Source organism: Perca fluviatilis, chromosome 6 (assembly GCF_010015445.1).
Source record: "Perca fluviatilis chromosome 6, GENO_Pfluv_1.0, whole genome shotgun sequence".
Lineage (NCBI taxonomy): Eukaryota > Metazoa > Chordata > Actinopteri > Perciformes > Percidae > Perca > Perca fluviatilis.
Genome location: NC_053117.1, coordinates 14,772,830 through 14,797,266, shown reverse-complemented (window position 1 = coordinate 14,797,266; position 24,437 = coordinate 14,772,830). Strand labels below are relative to the sequence as shown.

At 40.7% G+C, this 24,437-nt stretch overlaps 1 protein-coding gene across 6 annotated transcripts; it reads right to left on the bottom strand.

The window, feature by feature from the left end:
* Positions 1-1,323: 1,323 nt before the first annotated feature.
* Positions 1,324-22,754, bottom strand: surf4l (surfeit 4, like). Of its 6 annotated transcripts, none has more exons than XR_005639550.1 (14): positions 22,631-22,754; positions 22,088-22,160; positions 21,613-21,801; positions 20,550-20,635; positions 18,917-18,993; positions 18,679-18,819; positions 17,672-17,766; positions 17,508-17,601; positions 17,088-17,192; positions 16,766-16,959; positions 15,510-15,564; positions 15,176-15,297; positions 13,942-14,098; positions 11,158-11,360 (listed from the first exon to the last, which is right to left on the bottom strand). XR_005639550.1 is itself a non-coding variant. In XM_039803938.1 (9 exons), exons 4-9 carry the CDS (start codon positions 11,149-11,151, stop codon positions 2,600-2,602), a joined length of 813 nt encoding a protein of 270 aa, XP_039659872.1. In that variant the 5' UTR covers positions 11,152-11,360; positions 13,942-14,098; positions 15,176-15,297; positions 15,510-15,569; the 3' UTR covers positions 1,324-2,599. The 6 variants fall into 6 exon arrangements, 1 of the variants encoding a protein (XP_039659872.1); XR_005639549.1 differs by having other exon boundaries at positions 22,088-22,155; positions 22,631-22,753; XR_005639552.1 differs by having other exon boundaries at positions 16,784-16,959; positions 22,088-22,724.
* Positions 22,755-24,437: the final 1,683 nt, after the last annotated feature.

Genomic DNA, 24,437 nt, shown 5'->3' with positions numbered 1-24,437 from the left:
ATGACTTGGGTTAGATTTTTTGATCACTGTTTAGGTACATTAACCACGTTAAGCTTTTCCCTTACAATATCCCTTAATTAAGCAGAAACCCTTAATGTCAGCTACGTCCATTGGACTTTGGGTTAGATTTTTGACAGTTTTCAGTGGTTATGAGAGAGAATTTGGTAATCTTTGATCATTGCTGATTGATCATAGAGCGGGTAACGCCAGCTCTGCAGAGTCAGTCCCGGGGAGCGGACCGCGAACCGAGGTCACAGGGCTGGTGGCTACCTGCTAGCTGCAGCAGCAGCTAATATTAGAATATTAGACCCAGCACCGGAGGTCTGATCCCCATGATCTGATCCCGAACCCCCGGTGACTCTCTGCCAGATCAGCAAGCGTAACGGCAGCAACAGAAAGTTTGCTGGGATTGTTAACGGTGGCGTAACGGTAACGTTACAGCCGTGAACTGAAAGTCTGTTTCCTCAGCTGGTTCGATTGGTGCGAAGTTGTCTGCGGCAGGTAGAGACAGAGAGTCAGAGGGAGGCAGGGAGAGAGGGGAATAAATACATGTGACATTATTAAATAAAATTCCCCCCAAGCATTATCAAGAGTACAGGTTTCCAAAGTAATTTTAGCCTGGGCTGAAAGCAACACTGGTAGGCTACGCTGGCGCTGTTGCCGTGGAAATGACAACATCCGGTCTCTGTATATGAGTGATTTTATTTTTGTTATATAAAATATAAAATGAAAATCAAAGCATATTTTAAATTTCTCCCATCCCCTGTTGACCATGAAAAAGCAAAACATGCCTTGTATTTCAATTTCAAATGTTGTATTTTAAAACGAAAATCAAATAACCATCGTTTTTTGTTTTTCAATACCTGTTTATGAAATGAAAATCGAATGAACGTAAAAGTACATGGACCGCTAGTGAACTGAAGTGTTCAGCTTCTGTTTTAACGGCTGTGAAAACATTGATATTACATTTTTGGGGGTTTCAAGTGTTTGTCCGACAGAAACATCTGCTGAATGTGAAGCTAAAGCACGTAGAGAACACAACGTGGCAGCTGAGGTGGTGAAAGGAGTCCGATAGTTTCTGTTTTCTGTCTTGTGTTAACAACACTCCCATTTTAAAATGTTACTTTTAGTATAAATACTATAGTGTCAAAAAGATGTCCTCATGCAGCAGAATGATCCTGTCAGTAAATATATGTCAGATAAAGGTAGTGCAGTAACAAGTACATGTAGTAAAGTACATGTAAACTGGACTAAAGTCTATACTGTTTACACATTATTAATAGCATTAACATATTAACATTAAATAAATGCAGCAACACAGAATGCTTCACAATGCTGGACTGGTTTATTAAACATCTTCTACAAAAACACGTGATAGAAAATTATTTCACTTTGTCACAACTTTATAGATACTCCGAGACAAAACACACACCGAGAAACAAGCGGCAACAATCAAGAAAACAGAAGTGAAACCGTAAAAATGTAAACCGCTCCACCTGCTGGACACTTCCAGCCATTACAACAGAAATTGTATTTCATTATTTAGACTGTGCTGACTGATTTCTGATGTTTCAGCTGATTTAAAAAACAATAACGAGTCGAAATGTTTCTCTGTAAAATAAACATGTCGACAGCAGCATTCATACAACACACACGAGGATAAATCTCTGATTGGTCACTCAGAAAACTGAGGGGGAGGAAGAGGGGTGTGAAAATGGAAATAAATAGCATAGAGAGGAGGAAATTTCGGAGCAGATCTGGAGTCAGATGTATAAATCATGCATGCGCCATTTCACACACACCGAACTGACTTCAGACCAGCGTACACACAGTTTACTACAGATATCGGCAGGTTACCTTTATAGTAAAACATTGTTTAGGTGTTTTATTTTTTCCAATTTTTTTTCCGATTGCATTTCAATCTATTGTGAAGCACTCTGTAAAGTCTTTCAGTATGAGCTTATTAATTAATCATCGTTGATAACGATGAGTGAGAGATCACAGCTGATGTGACATAATCAGTAAAACTTCTTTTGATGAGAGGTCGACCTGCAGACAGACAGGTGCTTCTGTCTAACTGTGCAGGTGACTTGTTTGGTCTATGAAATGTCATACAATGGTGAAAAATGTTCTTGGTTTCTCTAAGTCCAAGACGATGTCTTTAAATGTCTTGTTGTGTCCAAAACTTTAAGAGATTTAATGTTATATGATATAAAACTGAGAAAAGGAGGAATGCTCCATATTTCAGGCTAAAAACTAAATTTCCTGCCATTCTCGCATCAAAAATTAATTGTGATGGCCTCAGCAAGCTACAGTGACCAGGAATTATCCAGCACCCTGTAACAAACAAGCTCTAATAGTTGCTTTATAGCAATTATAAATACATCACACCTGCTTGCACAATGTTTTAAAATCCCTTATATTTGATCATATTCATATAATAGAGGTGGGGTTTTTTCTTACTGGCCATATGGGAACATTTTAACACTTTAACACAGAATAGTAAGAATTTATTTTTCAAAATAAAAGCATCTTATGCTGAACTAAAACTGTTTTTTTTCAGCTTCATCCTCCCCCTCCTGCTCCCCCCACCTCCTCCTCACCACTCTTTCTTCTTCTCGTCCATGGAGACCCCGCCGGGCCCCAGGGCCACCACCAGCAGTAGGCCTCCGATCACCGACGTGGTCTGGAAGAAGTCGTACTTGAGGAAGTCGTGCATGGGTTTGTACGACGGGATGCTCCAGAAGGCGTTGAAGGTGAAGTTGATGCAGAGCAGCCAGACCACCAGAGTCAGAGCGGCCAACTTGGTCTTAAAGCCCACCGCCACCAGCACGATGAGTGCCGTACCCACCAGGTTCTGCAGGATCTGGACACAGGATCAGCACGTCAACATGAGGATTCACACAAACGGAAAGAGTTCAGTTCAGGATCTGAGCTGAGAGGTTAGTGTAAGAAATTCTTCCATTTGATGCATTCAAGGGTGCTCTGAATTTAATCTATATTGTCCCCTTCACAATGTTTATGTAAAGGGGACAAAATAAATCAATACAGATTTGTTGAGGTCAAAACTTTATTAAAAAGGTCCAGTGTGTAACGTGTTTAATTGTTCATTATCAAAATCTGTGTTGCCCATTCACAATCTTGTCCTTTTTCATGAATATTTACCACCACCATCAATTCCAAGTATTCCTTTTGGCTTGAAATTTTACATTTGCATTGACATGAACTGGGGTAGACGCTCCATATTCATGCGCCATCTTGAACTACGTTAGCCGGTAAGGGACATACAGGACATACTGCTCCGCCTTTCGAGTTTTCGCTATCACATGATAAACTCCCAGGTGCTGCTAATGCTGCTAATGGGTATCGTAGCTTCCCGGCCCCGGCAAGTTTGAAGAAGGAAACGTGGAGGACCGCACGTATTCAAAATCCAAATTTCAGGAACAGGAAAAAAGGATATTGAAAAGAGCAAGAGACCTGCTTTTTGAAGCGTGAAGGCTACCGTAGCTGTAATATGTACTTTGAACTGCGTGGTGCGAGAGAGTTGATTGCGATATATGATCTCAACGCTAGATGGGAGAAATTCCTACACATCGGACCTTTAAATAATCGAAAACCTTTAAAAGGTCCCATGACGTGGTGCTCTTTGGATGCTTTTATATAGGCCTTAGTGGTCCCCTAATACTGTATCTGAAGTCTCTTTCCCGAAATTCAGCCTTGGTGCAGAATTACAGCCACTAGAGCCAGTCCCACAATGAGCTTTCTTTAGGATGTGCCATTTCTGTGTCTGTAGCTATTGAGGAGGAGACAAGGTGGAGGGTGTGGTCTTGACCAACTGCCACTTTGTTCGTTTGAAAGCCATGATGTCTCTCTCTCATGGGTGGGCCAAATACTCTGGGTGGGCAAAGCAGAGAAAGGGGAGGTAACCTTGCTCCTTATGACCTCATAAGGAGAAGATTCCAGATAGGCCCATCTGAGCTTTCATTTTCTCAAAGGCAGAGCAGGATACCACCATTTCTAGCCACTGGGGGAACATAGGCAGGCTGGGGGAACTCATTAATGTTAAAAAACCTCATAAAAGGGAAATTTTAATGCCATGGGACCTTTAAAACTACCGACTATGTAGCCCTTGAAGTCCTGAAACATGGTCATGTTTTATCTTCTGTGAACAAGATCATGACTTGAATTTAAATGATCTTGTTATGTTGATCACAAAGATTGTTCCCCACAAGTTGTTGTCTTTTTTTAACCCAAAGTTATCATCTTCACGCAAATAAAACCAAAATAAACTTTTCGAGATGTTGTGGGCTGAATGACTGAATCCCCATCAACCTCAGTTGTTTTTTAAAATAGCATGTTCAGAATCAGCTTTCTTATAATGAACTTAAAAGAAATAGACACACAGCTGAAACAAGGACAACACAATAAAATAAACATTTTCTATAATGTACATAAATATAGAAACATATATAAATATCCAAAAAACAACTGTGTGTGTGTCACTCACACTGAACAGACTGAGGTCAAAGTGCAGCAGCGTCATGAACATGAGGACAAGGAGGACCCTTCCTCCCAGCTGCAGGAGGTGTTTCGGGGAGCTCTGATGACCGAGAGAAGGAACTCCTGCAAACACACTGCGAGCCTCCCCCCGACACTCTGCCAGGAGGAGGAGGAGGCCTCCCCCCAACGCCAGGTTCCTGCAAGCAGAGAGGGGAGAAGAGGAAACAGGGAGAGATGATTTAAAAAAAAAAAGCAGATTGACAAACTTATTATTTATTTATATATAATATATATATATATATATATATATATATATATATATATATATATATATATATATATATATACATACATACATACACACATATACAGTATCTCACAAAAGTGAGTACACCCCTCACATTTTAGTACATATTTCATTATATCTTTTAAAGGGACAACACTGAAGAAATTACACTTTGCTGCAATGTAAAGTATTAAGTATACAGCTTGTATAACAGTGTAAATGTGCTGTCCCCTCAAAATAACTCAACACACAGCCATTAATGTCTAAACCGCTGGCAACAAAAGTGAGTACACCCCTATGTTAAATTCCCATAGAGGCAGGCAGATTTTGATTTTTAAAAGGCTAGTTATTTCATGTATTCAGTATACTATGCATCCTGATAAAGTTCCCTTGGCCTCTGGAATTAAAATAGCCACACATCATCACATACCCTTCACCATACATATAGACTGGCATGGTTTTATTTCAGTTAGCTAATAGCTAACTGAGATAAGATCCATATCAATACAAATCAAACCAGCTATTCGGCTAACTGAAATAAAACCATGCCAATCTCTAGGTATGGTGAAGGGTATGTGATGATGTGGGGCTAGTTTAATTCCAAAGGCCAAGGGAACTTTAACAGGATGCATAGTATCTTGGATCCATGAAATAACTGGCCTTTAAAAATAAACATCTGCCTGCCTCTATGGGGATTTAACATAGGGGTATGTATAATTATGGCCCCTGTATTTTAAAGGAAGAACATTTATTTATTTACAATACATTATTCATTCACAAAAAAATTGGTGTCCTTGAAGGTTGGATTTTTCCAAATTTTTTTTAATTAAGGCAATTAATTTTTTTTATTCCTCTTTTTAGTCAACTTTAGCATGGGTATGAATACTTATGAGCAGCACTGTATATACATATGATAAATGACCGTGATTTGTGTAAGATGTTAAGATAATCATTAAAGATGGCTCCATGCAGACTGTGGTTGTGCATGCTCACAGGTCAAAGGTCACAGACTCACCTCATGAGAAACTTTGGGTCCCACAGGATGCTGTAGGCCAGCGTCTGCAGAGAAGGAGGAAACATTAACTGTCCCTATTACACACAGTACTCTACATCCATACTCTGATCTTCACAGTAAGTGTTTGTTTTCACTTTCTTTTTGCACTGTGGGACAAAAGTGTCCAGAGTATTTCAGTTTGGATACTGGATGTTTTTGTTTTTTATTTCCAATGTGAATACACAATGGACTGAAACCCTGTTCAGGGATCATGTGTCATCTAAAACTGAGGACGCAAGAACAGAAAGACACTTCAAATCAGTAAACAATTGTTGGACATCATGAAGAGCTGATTAAAGGCTGAAGTTAATGTGAGATAACGGCACCTTCACATCATGACAGACAAACTGTGTGTGTGTGTTGTGCGTGTGCGTGTGTGTGTGTGTGTGTGTGTGTGTACCTGCAGGCCAATGATCCCAAACAGAGTGAAGCAGGCGTACTGAACAAAGTTTCTACTGAGGATTAACACACAGCCACCTGCAGAGAGACAGACGTGCTTTTATTATGGATATTTCTGTGTTATGATGATATAAGTTTTTTTTTGCACGTAACAGGCAATTTATTATCATGAGGCGAAGACATCCAGTTTCTCATCTGTTAGCTGTTCACATGTTAAACATGGTGTCTGAAGACATCAGAGGTTTGTTTACATGTTCACCTGTAACTTCTTAACATTGTTAAAACTGACAGCAACCACTGTAAAGCTGACTTTCTCCATTCAAACCCTGTTGTCGTTGTTGTTGTTGTTGTTGTTATTATTATTATTATTATTATTATTAATAGTGCCCATTCAAAACACTGTTTTAAACATTGAATCTGTAAATAAGTTTTAAATTGTAAAAGTGATCTCTGAACTAAGTCATGTTGACATTAAAAACTGGAAAACAGACACAAGTTTCCTAAATTATGTGTTTTCTCTATCTTTGTGAGGACCAGTTTCCGTTTTAATTCATCATAGTGAGGACATTTTTGCATTTTGCCTTCATCAAAGGACTGTTTGATGGTTCAGGTTAGGGTTATATTAGGGGTTTTGAAGAATGCATTTTTTTTCTACGAGGGTACTCACAAGCGCAGAAAGACAAACGTGTGTGCGTATATATTACCCAGCTGCCCCAGCAAGTTGAGCAGGACGAAGATGTTGGCGAGGAAGTGTCCACAGTTCCAGGTGGATTCGATGTACTCACTCTGCTCCCCCCACTGGAACCACATCCTGAACCCGTCCTCCAGGAAGGTGCTGACCAGACAGAGCCGGGCCATGTGGGGGAGGTAGTGTTTGGTGACCCGCAGGAACTACAACACAACACAAAAGAGTAAAAAACAAGTGTCAGGAGTGGATTAAACTGTGGGTTTCTGTTATACTGGGAAAATCAGTTGAAGAATGACATGTTTAAATCTCTCTGGTGAAAATAATCCTTGATGCCATGCCACCCCTGCATCTTCTCACACACACACACACACACACACACACACACACACACACACACACACACACACACACACACACACACACACACACACACACACACACACACACACACACACACACACACACACACACACACACACACACACACACACTAAACCCCGCCCTCTCTGTTTACACATCATCACTGTCAGGAGCCCTGAGCCAATCCGACTACGGCAGGTCAGAGCAGTGTCGGCCTCATTCTAGCAGAGTGTGAATTAATGCGGCGTCTCCATGGAGATGCAACTGTTTATTTACTACAGAGAGAGAGACCAAAGTGATTTACTACACAGTGTACGCTGTAACTGATTCTGCTTATTTAACGCTTTATTTTATGTTTTTACGTTTGGGTGTTTGAGTCCACATCTCTCCCTGAGATTGTTCCTTATAGGATTGCACTGAAAACACTTTGCAGGGTTTTCCCTGCCATTATAAGGTTTAAGTGCAGCACCCGAGCCGTTTTGGGCACCACCTAAGCTGAATAAATGTAAAATCAATGTGAGCATCAAACCTTAAAAGACTCTTTTCAAATCCAATGATTGTAGTTGGGTTAAAAAGTTGAAACGAGTCACATGCCTATTTTCACAAATAAGAGGAAAGTTTTATTTTGATTCCATGGTGGTTTGCAGTTTTACAGGGCTTTTTCAACGTCAAATAAAGCCACACTAGAGCGCTGCTTAAGCGTGAATTATACTGGCCGCAGCCCAGCTGGCGTGCGCAAATGTGACGTCATGGAATCGCCGTAACTATTTATACCTGCGCTGGTGGTCGTGACACTAGTTGCAGTCTTCTCCTGAACAGAGGTGGCGCTAATGAGCAAAGGCTACTGACTTTGCTTTTTCTACGGACTAGAAGAAGAAGAAGAAGAAAAAAGTAAACAACGGCAGAACTGGCAGCACAATGACGTCAATGCTTCGATTTGATTCAATGACCTACTTCATCGGATCAAGCCTTTCATTTGCCAAGAACTCATCTTAACCCACTAAGTTTACCAGAGAGACTTGCAGTCACTCTGAGAGTCCTGGCATCCGGTTACCCTCGAGCTCGTTCATGCTTCCTGTTTCCGCTTTGTTGTGCGCCGCTGAAAGAAAAAGAGTGGTGCGCGACCTCGCTATAACACGTTAATTATACTAGACGCATCCAAGGTGGCGCAGATTTATAGCGCGCGAGCCGAGGGCGGGCACCACTCTTTTTTTTTCAGCGGTGCGCGATAAAGAGGAAACAGGAAGCATGAACGAGCTCGAGGGTAACCGAATGCCAGGACTCTCAGAGTGACTGCAGGTCTCTCTGGTAAACTTATTGGGTTAAGATGAGTTCTTTAATGGTGAATGAAAGGCTTGATCCGATGAAGTAGGTCATTGACAGCATTGACGTCAATGCTGCTGCCAGTTCTGCCGTTGTTTACCTTTTTCTTCTCCTTCTAGTCTGTAGAAAGAGCAACGTCGGTAGCCTTTGCTCATTAGCGTCACCGCTGTTCAGGAGAAGACTGCAACTAGTGTCGCGACCACCAGCGCAGGTATAAATAGTCACGGCGATCTCATGACGTCACATTTGCAAGCACCAGCTGGGCTGCGTCTAGCATATAACCGACTTACCGTGCATTCATGGACATCGGAAAAATGTTTTTCCGAGTTCCTGTGGGAATTAGAGGTGGGAAACTCAGGCTGGCTTTTGATACCCGAGTTTCACAGTTGGTGACGCGTTGTTGACAAGTGACGTTTGATGGAGGCGACTTTGGTTCACTGAACATATTTCGATGACAATAAACTGTTTATTGTGGACAAATGCCTCTGCCAAGAAACATACACAGACATAATATGTTTCAAATTATTCATAAATAGGCCTATGTATAAAAAAACAACACATTATCCGTGTCTTTTCCCGTTGGTTGTCCTGCGGATAACACAAACAAACACCTGGCGATGTGCTGTTTGGATGCTTGCATAAGAAAACAGCAGCAAATCTTTGGTTATTGTGGCCTCCATGTTTTCACACACCTGATGCTCTCGGCTACGGCCAAACGTTGGTGGCAGTCATGCAAAAAGTTGTTATGCCAAACGCCAATATAACAGAAGAAGAAGAACACGCATCCCGACCATGTTAACGCTGCCAGTCGGAAAAACAACGTAACCAGGGGGGCTGTGCCTGTTATTCCGAGGTGGCATGAACGCAGGGTCAAATTCGGGCGCACCGGCAAGATCTACGTCATTTTGACGTCACGATGGCGCGCGCAAGGTTGGGAACGGCCAGTATAATTCACACTTCACTGTGCTCCAAGGCTGCCACACAACAAGCGCCTGGCCGCTTCGGAAACCAAAACCTAACTTTAAATTGGGAAGCAATGATCCGATTTGAAACAAAATCCTCTAAACGATTCCAATAAAGAAACGATTCTACTGGAATCGTAATTTTGTTAACTGATTCCAAGTAGGAATTGGTTCTCGATGCCCAATCCTACTGGCAGCAGAATAACATGCCTCTTTTGTGCTGCTGAATTAAAGCTGTAGTGAGAACAGGAGACTAGCCTGACATCATAATCAGAGTGCGTATGTGGCAGCCAGTCAGCTTCAACATCCTCATCAAACTGCTTCCTGTGTAAAGCTGCTTACATAAAAGCAGGACAACTACAACTGTAAAAGTAAACATGATGTGCAGAAATCACAGACTGTGTAAAACAGCCAGACAGAAACACAAGAGTGCAGCAACAACTGAATCTATCGAGTCGAGGCTGTGATGCAACAGCAAAGCTGCATAGCCTATTTCCGCTGTTCTGAGACACCGTTACTACCTGTTGCAAGTATGAACGTTATTTAAAATCTAAAATATTCAGTAATTAATAATTTCCTTTTCGTTTTATTTTTGCATCATTCTGTGATAGAAACTAGCATTCAAATTACGTTCTTTATGGCACAACAATCGGCACTCCAGAGTCCGTTGAGAAAGGCATGTCAATTTTGCTCACCCTTCTAGTCTGCAGACTCACATCGGGTAACAAATTAAAACTTAACACTACAGTTTCATTACTAAGATCAATTCGTCCTTTCGGCATACGTGTAATTGACCATGACTTCTTCCAATATTCACAAATCTAGAACTGACTTTATATTGTCCCCCGAATATCTTCTTATAGAAGAGCCTACAGATGTTGTGGAAGCAATTATCAAAATAACTTCAAATAGGATTTAACCTCCGCAAAAAAGAAAAATCGCTTTCCTTTTTAATAACATGGTCTTCGAAAAATGTAAAACCTAATACCGGCATTTCCCCTCTCTAAGATGAAGGGAACGTTACACCAGACTCCGTTTAAAACTCTGCACGTTTTAAGTTTCCCTGCTTATCCGCCGACATTCTTAGCTGGTAGAAAACAACCGAGGCCTTGAGCACATCATTAGGAGCCACTCCTCACTTCGGCATACAAGTAACTTGACTAAATAGCTATTTTTTTGTGTTTTAGTATAACTTTATTTTCAGACAGACTCTCAAGATACCCACAATCTGCCTCCGCCTAACTAACGTTAACGTTACACAGTAAAACAATGTCTATGCTTCAAAAGTTCAACAGAAGTTGATCTTACTCGAACAAAGTGCTGTTTGGGAAAACCTTCTGTAGGCCGAATTTACCGGAAGACAACGTTGATTTTTCCGGAGTGTGCACCGTGTACAAAGCTCCATAAAACTATCAGATTTTTTGAATGGAATTCGATGGCAGAAAATATCCGGACAACCGCGGTCTCAGCAGGTCCCAGCCCCTGTCTGTGGCCGGTTCGGGATGTGTGTTTCCCGCAGAGAGGCGCTCACCTGGTCCGCTACATCCTCCGCCTGGCTCATCAGGTCTCCGTGTCCCATCTCTCCCTCCGCTGTTAAGGCACTTAAGTGCGGAGAAACGGCTCCCAGCTCAGGTTAAAGTCCGGTGAGACGAGTCCCGCGGTACGGCAGTGATGATGATGATGATGCTCCGCTACTGCCTCCTGCGATCCCACAATCCTCTGCGTTCAGCGGGGACAGCGCCCCCTCTGGACCGACAGGGTGAGGCATGCCACGTGTACGGAGAGTGCCTGAAAAGGGTTACATTTTTTTTTTTTTTTTAAATGAAGTATAATTTAACTAATAAAATAAAACATGGCTGTGACTTTTCACCCTCACCAGAAACACTACAGATGATTTCAAGGTCATAATGTTGGTTTGTTAGTTTGTTTGTTTCCTGTATGTCTATCTTGTGTAAATGTAAAAGTGTAAATAAAAAATAAAAATAAAAAGCAACAAAAATGGTCCCAGATGAAATAAATAAATAAATGTAGAAATGTAAATGAAATGTTTGCCAGATCAAAAGAACCTATGTAGCAGTCATGACTTCAGGATTTGTACATTTCTGGATATACAACTGTATTTATTATTGGTTTTAGTCTCTTCAGGACAAGTGATAATAAGATAGAAAAGAGAAAAATAAACTCAAATTCATAAGAAAACCCCCCAGAAATTCTGATATTAAAGGTACAATATGCAACTTTTTGCATTAAAATGTCGAAAAACGAACATACCTAGGATATATATATTTTTTTGAGATGTGTAGTTACACTATCCCAAATGTTTCCATCAAATGGCAAACCCAGAGAAATCTGTTATTTTATTTTCAGACACGTCACGTTTCATTTAGTCGCCCGTCAGTGGCGTCATATAACCTTTCACCGCCTAGTTACTCGTAACTTCCGTCAAAAAATGGCACCCAGATGCTACGTTCGAGAGTAATTGTAAATCATACAATGTCACAGAAAAAAAAATACTGGTAACACTGCTTTTTCGGGCAAAAGGCATCATTTTGTGATTAATTACATGCCACTTTGCAACACAGTAATACAGCAGAAACCTTATTTATTGATACATATCAATATTTATCCAGCTTAATGTTACTACAATGTATGTGCTGGCTGACAAGTAGCTAACGTTAATGCTAGCTAATGCTTGGTGGATAACATTATAGGGTTACAACATCGTTCAACACGATTGTTTTGATCATGGATAAAAGCAGCACTGTGCTAACCCACGAATAAGTTCAATAGTAACGTTAACGTTAGCTGTATGGATAGACGATTAATCTAATGCTAATTTAGCCAGCTAGCACACTCCGGTCTGCCTGCCTCACTCCCCCGGCACAAAGAGACTTCATTCGGGATGATAGCTGACAACACAGCCGGGACATGTAGCAATAGCTAGTTACAGTTAGCCCCAGCCGGTGCCGGGTGCTTACGACGCTAAAGGCAGTTTAATGAAGCATCGGGAAACAGAGAATATCAGACCCAGGCATCCTAGTCACAACATCGGCCATCCATAATGTTAGCTAGCTAGCTAGCTACGTCTCCGTAAACGCTACCGGTGTTTGTACCGAAAATCTCCTCCCTGCCGGATTTCTCCCCCCTTCGCGTTTAGCTGTCTTTACAGTTAGCTAGCTAAATTAACCCAACAAAAGGTGGGTTAAGCACCAGAACGAATAGTTAAGATTACAGAAAAGTGAAGGGGGAGATCGGGCAGCTGGGAGATGTTCTGCTGCTGCACAACAGGCATCGAACGTCCTCGCCGTCGCGGAGATTCCCCCTGCAATCCCCACCCACACCAGTCTCTCAGCCTCGTTGAGTAGCTAGCTAATCCAAAAGGTGACATTGGCATGTCAAATATACTGTGATAGTGTTGTAAAACCTGCTAACGTTAGCCGCTAATGTTAGCTTGCTGGCTCACTCTCTAACTGGTCAGCTAGCTACCAATACAGATTGAATCAAGAAAAACGTAATTATGTTGGGGAAACTGCAGCTATTTTATTAGCATGACACAAATAAACATTACTAAACGTAACGTGAATAAACTTGACTGGGTAAACTCGTCCGTGAGCAGATGCATTCTAATTGATGATAGTGTTTAGCAATAAAAACTCCCATAATTCCATGCAACTTCCCAACGTCATCAAATGTCTGTGTTTATAATCCATTGTTTTGGTTGAGAGACCCCTAGCGGCAGAAAGTTAGATATTGTACGTTTAAAGTCACAAATTTGCGAGAGAAAAACTTTTTTTTGTCAAGGAACCACGTTGCTTCACTTAGCAAAATTTGATCAACCTTATCACACTACAGACACCGCCACTTGCCGTGTAAGCCTACAGTAGATGACCTGATAAAATTATATTTTGCAATAAGGAAATAGTTGTGATTTTAGCCCATATTTCTCATATTATCATAAGCATCTGGACTTTAAAGAGACATTGCCAATTGGGCCTATTCAAAAATGTTGCACCAGGAACGCCATGTACAGATTCAAGGATATCGTTATATATGGTTACATCTACGGGCAATTCAAATGGGATTTGTGGTACAGCAGGACACATAATACACAGCAAGCAGCGGCATCTGTGGTGTGATGAGGTTGATCCAATACATATATTAATGGTCTAATACGCCGTTATACTACTCCTTTAATATAAACTATAGATTTAAATATGATTTGAGTTTCGTGACTTCATTGAGACTTGAAGCTGCGGTTCCTCTAACAGCCACCAAGTGTCAGTAAAGACAAGAGGCATCTCAGTGTCACAAAACATCTAAATATAATCCAATGAAAGCCACACAGGTTGTGAGTTGACCATATTTGTACCTGTTTAATGTTCACATTATTTTGGGAGAACATGCCTGTTCTGTGTCTTTACAGCAGTATCACCTGGATACAGAGATGCATTGTGGGATACAATGACAGTAGGTCAGGTGAGAGCAGATCTGTCCTGATCTTCATGTGTTCTCTTAGCTCTGTGGCTCTGAAAAACAAAACAACACATTCAACAGTGTGTGTGTGTGTGTGTGTGTGTGTGTGTGTGTGTGTGTGTGTTCGTTTTTCTTTGTGATGAGAAATTTGAGAATAAGACCTAATGTTTATTGAGGTAATAAATCAAGTAAGAAGTAGGGTCATTTTCCCATAGACTTCTATAGAGAGCCGAAGTCACGCCCTTCTACTTCCGGCCAATGGGACCTATCTTTCGAAAAAATATGAACGAGAGTCAATAAAAAAAAAAATCCCATTTGAATTGAGCCATGGATTACAAATATGATGTTCGTCAATTTAAAAGATGATTTTTCAACCGAAGAAAGTTTTAGTTTATTGTTAAACTGTTGAAGTATAAGACGTAATTAGAAAGACTACACACTTCAATGTCTCATTGATGTCTCACTGAAGCTACGATGTCTGTGTGTATCGTACCGGGGATGTAACGTTACTCAAATGAGCAGAGGATCTTGCTTGTTCTTTTGCTTATCTGCTGAAAACACTTCACTGGATAAAACACATCAGGTACGATAACGTTACATGTGTTGTTTAACAGAGCTAAGCTAGCTAGCTAGCGAACAAGTTGAGCATCAAGCTAGGTGACGTAAATTGTGTGAGACGGGAGATGTAGTTCACGGAGCGGTTTCACACAAAACTAAGTGGTACTAAGACAGACCTACGGCTAACTGAGAATTTCTTCGGTTGAAAAATTATCTTTTAAATTGACGAACATCATATTTGTAATCCATGGCTCAATTCAAGCGGGATCAAAAAATGATTTGCCTCTCCTCGTTCACTACCGTTCATATTTTTTCCGAATTAAGGTCCTATGAGGTCCATCGGCTCTCTATGTTATTTTTGCAACCAGTGAAGTCGCCTCCTGCTGGAAATTAGATAGAATGCAGGTTTTAGGCACTTCTGCGTTGGCGTCACTGTAGACCCGGATGCTCTGTCCATTACTTTCACAGTCTATGGTTTTCAGGCTCAGGTTCAGGTTCGGGGTCAGGCATTATGTCAGGGAAGGTCTTCACAAGAACAGAAAGACAAATGTGTGTGTGTGTGTGTGTGTTACCTGCAGGTTGACGTAGTGCGTGTGCGTCCTGCAGTGTGTGTGTCGTGCTGTTGTCTCTCTGTAGAAGAACTTATTACACAGTTGACACAGGAAGCCAGAAACAGGAAGCACAAAACCACTTCCTGTAGAGACACAGATACATTTATTGTTTTAATATTAAGTAAATATTATTTATATATTTACATTTTAATATTTATTATTATTTAAGGTCAAAAAGAAAACCTGTATCCAGCTGTGTACTTACTCTGTACTGACTATTCTATATATACTGACTATACGGACAAACAGCTGTCATACAGCAATAACAGTTACTATTGTAAAGGCAAGAACATACCGTATGTGGTGTGGGGGTCATATTCCTCCTGGTCTGTTTTCTGTGTGTCTGCTGCCTGCAAACACACACAAAAAACACACACACACACACACACACACACACACACACACACACACACACACACACACACACACACACACACACACACACACACACACACACACACACACACACACACACACGTTTAAAACGTCTTCCACAACAGATTACTGAACACATGCCCTAAAATGTAATTTGTAACATATTCTATTAGAGCTCACTGTATTCTGTTACTCCCCAACTCTGTCTGTTTGACACATTTCATAAAACAACACAAACATGCTGAGTGACCTTTGGCTAAGGGAGTGGTTCTCAACCTTTCCTTTTTGGGACCAGCGCCCCCCTATCCATTATTCAGGTCCATTACCACCACCCCCATCAAATAAGATGTAGGCTAATTGCCCTGAATATTAATGATTAGGTCCTATTATTGTTATGATAATAATTATTGTTCTTAGTCCTATTATTGTTGCTACTGTTGTTATCAAAAATCATCAAAAAATCATATCATTGAATGGAAAATGTTAGACAGCTATGTTCATAGACTTATTAAAAGATAAATGATGTTAACGTTTAATATAGACTATAAAGTTCACGACAAGACCAATTCATAACGTTGCAGTACAGAGTTTATATAAGATGATACTCTGACGTCCCGTTCCCATGAAGGCAGCACGGAGCTGCACAACACAAAGCTTAAAGAAACGCTAAAGAGAAGAAGAGTTACGATCCACCGTCTCGTCCAGTCACAGTGGCGTAAACTGCCAGGTTTTAATGTTGCAGACCATGGTTTTCTAAAAGTAGTTTAAAGTGTAAAGTCGTATTTCTGTAAAACCTTTGGTGTAAACTCTTCCTTTCTACAATGTTTTTTCCAGCGCCCCCCCGTCATCCTCTGAACGCCCCCTGGGGGGCTGTACCGCCCCCGTTGAGAAACACTGGGCTAAGGTATACGGCTAACAATCTACATCTGGATATTGTTTTATGCTTGAGGACCTTCCACAGATTGAATCTGTTTTTGTGCACAAATGCAATTCGATTGCATACGAAAAAACTTTAGTCACTGTGGCGATTAAGTAAAACACAAACATCCAGCTGAAGCTTCAGGTCGGACTGAAACTCACTTACACATCAGCAACAACAAACATTACAGCGATTGATCAGCCGGCACTAATGGGTGAGCACGAGAGGCCTGCAGGATGAAACCTGACGCTGTTCACCTGAACGTTTGGTTGTACCTCCGACACCTTCTCTGCTTCTTCCTTTCCTACACTCTCTCTTCTTCTTCTTCTTCTTCTTCTTCAGCTACTTCTACTTCTTCTACCTCCTTTTCTTCATCATCCTCCTCTCCCTCGAAGCAGCCGACAGCGTCCACTGTGATCAGCTCTTCCTCCTGAGCCTCCTCCAGGTGCACCTGGGAGGAGACAGACGGAGAATCAAACTCACCCTCACCCCCTGTTTATCAACAGTTGATTTCAGACATATTCAGACAGTTGGTTGCACTAATACTTCTTCTCTAACATGACCCTGCGTCCTGCTGACCTGCTCCTTGTGCTCTGCAGACTTCATGTGCTCCACAAACTTCCTGGGAGTCCTAAAGTGACGTTTACACACCGGACAGAAGGGACGACACATCTGCTTACACATCTGGAGACAGAGAAGAAGAACAGTGATTAATGAACCTGCTGCTTCCCCGTTTTCTTGTGATTATATCTGAGGTCGCTCTGCACTGATGGAGTTTTCCATAGTGTAGTGGAGGGGGCTTACTTAGCACTTACTTATACTTCCTACAACTTCTACAAAATAAAAGCCTCCTAACGGTTCGCAAGTGGAGAGCATTTAATGTGAAGCAGTAGCAGGGAATGTTCCGTTTCAATCAGCAGCCACGACCACACAAACCCTCTGACCAATCAAAACCAGCGCTGTCTGTGATGGTGTCTGTGATGTCATCAGTGTTGTTACCTTGTGTTGTTTTGTCCGTCGATGGACGATGATATCACCGCTGAAGTGAGTCTGACAGGTGTCACACCAACGCTGCGGTTCAGGCAAACACCCCCTGGAGGACAAAGATGGAGCAATCATGATAAGTGCACTGTGTGTGTGTGTGTGTGTGTGTGTGTTTATACCTGTTCTGCAGTGTGTGTGTGTTGAGGCAGATAGAGTGTGTCATCTCCTTCAGTTTCCTCAGGTGTTCTGATCCTGCCATGTGTTCCTGAAACACCTGGAACACACACACACACACACACACACACACACACACACACACACACACACACACACACACACACACACACACACACACACACACACACACACACACACACACACACACACACACACACACACACACTTTTGTACTCAACTACATTTGTCTGACAGCATTACTCTTCCGATGAGAGTTTTTCATCCCCTTCCTGTCCCGTGAAAACCATGTATCTTCAGATGTGTTGATTTTGAACATTTGTGATAAACTGTAAGTGTAAAAAATGAAGTTCACCTAATGTGTTGAGAAAATTCTGTTCTCTACTACTTCTCCTACGTCTTAAGCTAGATAAACTCTTTAAAAAGCCTCTTGGATCACCTGGAAAATGCATCATCAAAAAGCTTAAAAAAACAGGGCTGTTTGTCTGACACCATGAAAAGTTGACATTTAGAGAAACTTGGTTCTCACAGGACGGTGACGTTACAAACATATGATAATCTTATGGCAGATGATGCATTGCTGTAGATTAAACTACCCAACAGTATAAAGGACAAAGCACAACCTTAAACATCTACAGCAGTAAAATGCAACAAACACATTAATGCAGCAGTGATATTAATCCAGAAACATCAGATATAATAGGAAAATACTGCACAATCAATACTTTTACTTTAAGTACTTCAACTACATTATGCTGATAAAACTTACATATTCATACGTCAGTTCAAGTTTCAAGTTCAAGTTGTGACTGCAGGACATTTACTTAGTTATGTAGTGGAGTAGTTTTTACAGTGCGGTATTGGTACTTTTACTGTTGGCCAGTCATCCAGCCTACCGAATCATTAACCTCAGATCTGGTCTCAGTGCAACAATGTGGAGATGAAGTACTGCAGTATTAGAGTACCGGAGGAAACCTGAGGTGTTTCTCACCTGCGCAGAGCGACAGGTGAGGTCACAGACGTGACAGTGGAGTCCACCTGTCTGTCTGTCAGCTGTCCTGTCTGTCTGTCCGAACTCTCTGCTCTCACTGCTCTGCTGGATGGTGACCTTTAGTGAACTCACACTCTGCAGCTGACACACACACACACACACACACACACAAAGTATTACAACACTTATATGCATGAGTGATGTCATAAACTGAGATGACATCAGAGTGTTTCACCACCTCAGCTGCTCTGCTGTCCTCACTGGGCTCTGCTGACGCCGGCTGGTCTGGAGGAGGCAGTCTGGATGAAACGCCATCTAACAACACACACAAACATACACACATTTATGATTAGGATTATACAAACATATAGACTTTACGTTCGCTTAGGAATGTCACGAAATGCATTTCATCAGAACTGTGAAGGTGTCACATGTGACGTTTCATTACAGAACGGTAACAAAACTAATCAGTGACATCTGTAAGGTTTATGCTGAAAGTTCACCACAGCATCATAACTGTATGTAACTGTGTTATGAATAATAACACAGGTAAACATGGATATGCAGCTCTGTTGGATCTCATTTCATCAGAAAAACTGTAATAAAACATATATTTACATGAGTGACTGACAAAGACATCCAAAATCTACTTCTGTGTAGAAAATGAGCCTCCTCCCCAGTTTCAACTGTCAGACAGGTAGGCTAACTAACTTAACTCTGTTTAATCAGACAAGCTCTTCATTTGAAGCAGACCTTAAACTTCCTTCTCCTCACTTCATTTTTTGCTTTTTACACAATAAACACGTACGTATCTGTAACTGAACTATAACTCGTACTAATTGGAAACACTTCAGTCTTTTAAAATCTTCAGGTGAAATGTGGAAAAGCTAATTCCATCCTTAGCGAGTTCAGTGTTTGAAACCAGCTCAGTGTGAACATTATGAACAGCTGTTGTTTATATTAGAGCAGATGGCAAAAGTAGCATGAGCTTTATACATAAATCACATATAATGCAATTTATGACACTTACTGTTAACCTGCTTGCTTACATTTTTGATATTGTGTACATTTGGTTTTTGCATCTTAATGATGATTATTTTGAGTTTATTTGCAGTCTTTCCTGCTTTGTACTGAGCTACTGCACAACAATTTCCTTCTGGATAAATACATTCTTATCACACCTTGGCAACAGCAACACACACACACACACACACACACACACACACACACACACACACACACACACACACACACACACACACACACACACACACACACACACACACAAACACACACACACACACAGTGTGACTCCCTAAGAACTTGGTATTGCACCTGGATGGGTGTTGTTTTGCATTGCATGTTTTCCTATAGTTTTTATATTGATAGTCTGCCTTGTAAGCCCGTTTGAGCTGGAAGATACTACATCGATATCAGAATATAGACTTCATCATCTAAAGAAATGTTTGTTGTTGGACATAATCTAATCCATCTGAATGTCAATAGATTTTAGCATTTTTTAGTTGCACGTATTTTCCAGTATAACATTTTCAAATTGAGAATTTATCAGCAGTTAAATCTTCAGGAAGTCTGGTCACCTTGCAGCCATGTAAGCAGCAAAAATCTAAGTGTTTCTCCGTAAATTGATGATCACAAAAAAAAAAAGAAGAAAGACCTAACCTTGAAGTTATGTACGTGTGAGGTCTCCGTCATGTTTATTTTCGGGTAAGGCAAAGATTAGTTTGATAAACAACTTTTTAGGCCACGGTTTTGCTAGCTTATCTACAAAGTGGCGACTTGAACAGTCTGTGTGACGAAGGAGGTAAGGCCACGCCCCCAGGGGGAAATAGGTTTTTAGGGGAGTCCTTCACCTGCTGTGCAGCAGCTCTCACTTCCTGGTTGACCGCATGACCCTGGGACTCTCTCTCTACTGGTCAGAGCTGCAGCCTCTTCAGTTCTGAGGGAAACATATTGATTACAGTGATGATTGTGGTTCAGAGTCTCAGAGTGCTGATAAGAAATAATAATACACGTTATTTAGCACCTTTCATAAAACTGTTACAAAGTGCTTTATAATAAATACAGAACACATTTAAAACACAAAAAGACGAAAAGGAATGATGTGTGAGCACTCGCAGCTCTTTTCTGACCCACGTCTCTGAAGCTTTAAATTCACTTGTCAGTGTATTAAAATGCCCATATTGAGAACTAATTAATACTAATTGCCATGAATTTAATATTTACCGACTTTATGTACAAACAGTAAACGTTCTTTTTGTTTGTTTCTCCTCTGAAGTGTTTGAAGCAGGAGAGTGACCCCAGCGGTTTTCCTTCTGCTAATATTTATTACTCAGGAAATACAGTTAGTAATAAATATCAGGTTCCAAGTGAAGCTGCTGCAGTTTATCTGTTAGCGCATCAAACATTAAGCTCTTCTGTGGATACAGAGACAGACGTGTCTGAAACACTTGAGAACATCTGAACTAGAGCTGAAACCATTAGTATATTCATCGATTATAAGTCGATTGTCTGTTGAAAGAAAATGAATTGGCAACTACAGTATTTTGATAATTAATTTATCATTATAAGTAATTTTTATAAGCAAATATTATAAAAAAACTCACTGGCTACAGCTTCTGGTTCCAATATAAATATTTTGGTGTTGGTCCGATAAAAACAAGATATCGCCATGAAAACTGTGACAGACAATTTTTCACTAATTTGTGACAATTTGGAGACCATTTTTCAGAGCAGATTGATCAATACTGAAAATAATTGGTAGCCTTAATTTGAGCCCCAGAGACAGTGGTATCCACTGAACATCTAGAGCAAGAACATATAATTGTTCATATTGTGTAATGACGAGGCTACGCTTGGGTTTGACTCACAGACTGGATGGAGAAAACGCAAATAAATAAAAAGTCTCAGACTGACCGGTCCAGTCTCGCCCTCTTTGTCTCTCCTGAACCTTCGTCAGGTCCTCCTGGGTCTCGTCTCTCTTCTTCTGTGGTGATGGAGCTGTGGGGATTGTTTCTGTCTACCTGCTGAAGGTGTCTCCTGTGTACGGGGCCAACAGGAAAACGAACCCACGTCACACTGTTCCCTGCAGCAGGTACAAAACACCTGAGGGGAGAACATTAAGACAAATCAGTGAAACCAGTGACTACAGCTGATCACAAGAGAAGAAGCTGCATCTGAAAACTCAAAGGAACTTTCATTGTCTGACAATTATTTTCTAAATTTTCTAATGTTTTCTCTCTAAAAAGTCAGAGGTGGAAGAATTAGTACAGTATAGTATTAATACCACAGTGTGACTCAAAGCTGCACCTTCTACCAATGTGATTACAGCAGAAACCAGTAAGCAGCCAACCATAATAACCAATAGCCAGCCATTGCAACCAGTCCTTACCTGTCTGTTCTCCGCTGAGTTTTGACCATGTTGAAAACCAGTTGACCTTTATCTGCACCAAAACTGACCTGCGCTGATAGAAGAGTACTCAACAGCTTAATTAAGATTTCGTTTCGTTTACAAAGAACTACGTTGAAAAATAAAACGTATAGGCAGATATCGTCATTGATCCTCTGCCAAGATCCTAAAAATGTCTCAATTCTTACGTAAACACAAAAGTATAATGAATAAGAAGTGACTTGTGCTTAGTATGTAAGCCGAATATACACCTGTCTAATGTTAATTAGTAACATGTCTTAGCCTAATTATTATAAGGGACTGTACTCGATTGATAAGCAGACGAACTTTAAATTCGCCGATTTCTAAAAGAAATATCGCACCGTCCGTGGTTTGGCTAACGTTAACGGGATAAAGCGGCTTCGACCAACAAACAGAGTCTGGCTTTAGTGTTTCAAGTCCCTGTGTTGTTTGGCAGAGGAAGAGCTCTTATCAGAGTAAATACGTATATTTAATTTAAATGCAGTTGAATTTAGTTAAACGTACCGCTCGGCAGAAGCTAAAGCTAGCTCGGCTACATGTAAACACAGACTTATTCACGGTTTGTCTCGGAGCTGCTCTGTCGCCCCCTGCTGGCAGGGAGGAAGACTGCGGCCATCTGAAGAACAGCAGCTTCTTAAAGGTCCCATGACATGGTGCTCTTTGGATGCTTTTATATAGACCTTAGTGGTCCCCTACTACTGTATCTGAAGTCTCTATCCCAAAATTCAGACTTTGTGCAGAATTACAGCCACTAGAGCCAGTCCCACAATGAGCTTTCCTTAGGATGTGCCATTTCTGTGTCTGTATTGAGGAGGAGAGAGGGGGGCAAGGTGGAGGGTGGGGGTGTGGCCTTGACCAACTGCCACTTTGCTCGTTTGAAAGCCATGATGTCTCTCTCTCTCGGGTGGGCCAAATTCTCTGGGTGGGCAAAGCAGAGAAAGGGGAGGTAACCTTGCTCCTTATGACCTCATAAGGAGAAGATTCCTGATCGGCCCATCTGAGCTTTCATTTTCTCAAAGGCAGAGCAGGATACCCAGGGCTCGGTTTACACCTATCACCATTTCTAGCCACTGGGGGACCATAGGCAGGCTGGGGGAACGCTTATTAATGTTAAAATTACCTCATAAAGTGAAATTTTCACACCATGGGACCATTCATTTCAACCAGAAACCACAAATCTGCTATTGGAAAAGCAATTATACATTTATACACCTCAGTTTATAATTATAACGTGTGAATGTAGATACACGCACGTTTATATATATATATATATATATATATATATATATATATATATATATATATATATATATATATATATATATATATATATACACAGTACAGGCCAAAAGTTTGGACACACCTTCTCATTCAATGTGTTTCTTTATTTTCATGACTATTTACATTGTAGATTCTCACTGAAGGCATCAAAACTATGAATGAACACATATGGAATTATGTACTTAACAAAAAAGTGTGAAATAACTGAAAACATGTCTTATATTTTAGATTCTTCAAAGTAGCCACCCTTTGCTTTTTTTGATAGCGCTGCAAACCCTTGGTGTTCTCTCAATGAGCTTCATGAGGTAGTCACCTGAAATGGTTTTCACTTCACAGGTGTGCTTTGTCAGGGTTAATTAGTGGAATTTTTTTCCCTTATTAATAAAAAAGCAAAGGGTGGCTACTTTGAAGAAACTAAAATATAAGACATGTTTTCAGTTATTTCACACACCTTGTTAAGTACATAATTCCATATGGTTCATTCAGTTTTGATGCCTTCAGTTGAGAATCTACAAAGTAAATAGTTCTGAAAAAAAAGAAGAAACGCATTGAATGAAATAGTGTGTCAAACTTTGATTATATATATATATATATATATATATATATATATATATATATATATAACCTCCTTCTAGGCCTATTTGTATTTTACATGTTCCACAATATTTATTTTTATTGCACTGTTTTCACATTTTAATTATTTAAACACCATACATTTTCACTACCTCTATTAGTACATACTCTATTACAGTGACAGCTCTTTGTAGTAGTTTTGCAGCTACACTATCACTTCACAGATGTGTAAATAATGAAATAAATCTAGTTCTCACTTGTTTACTATTGAGTGGATTTCGGATGATTGTGTGTTTTCAGGCTCCAGGGGACAACTCTGATTGGCTGGTGAGGTCTGGAAGTTATTTCAGGTTGCAGTGAATCTGCTGGTATTTCCTGGATTCACTCAGCAGACAGAGAAGCTGCAGAATTGTTGGTGGAACAGGAACACACTAACATGCAGGACCGTCTTTCAGCT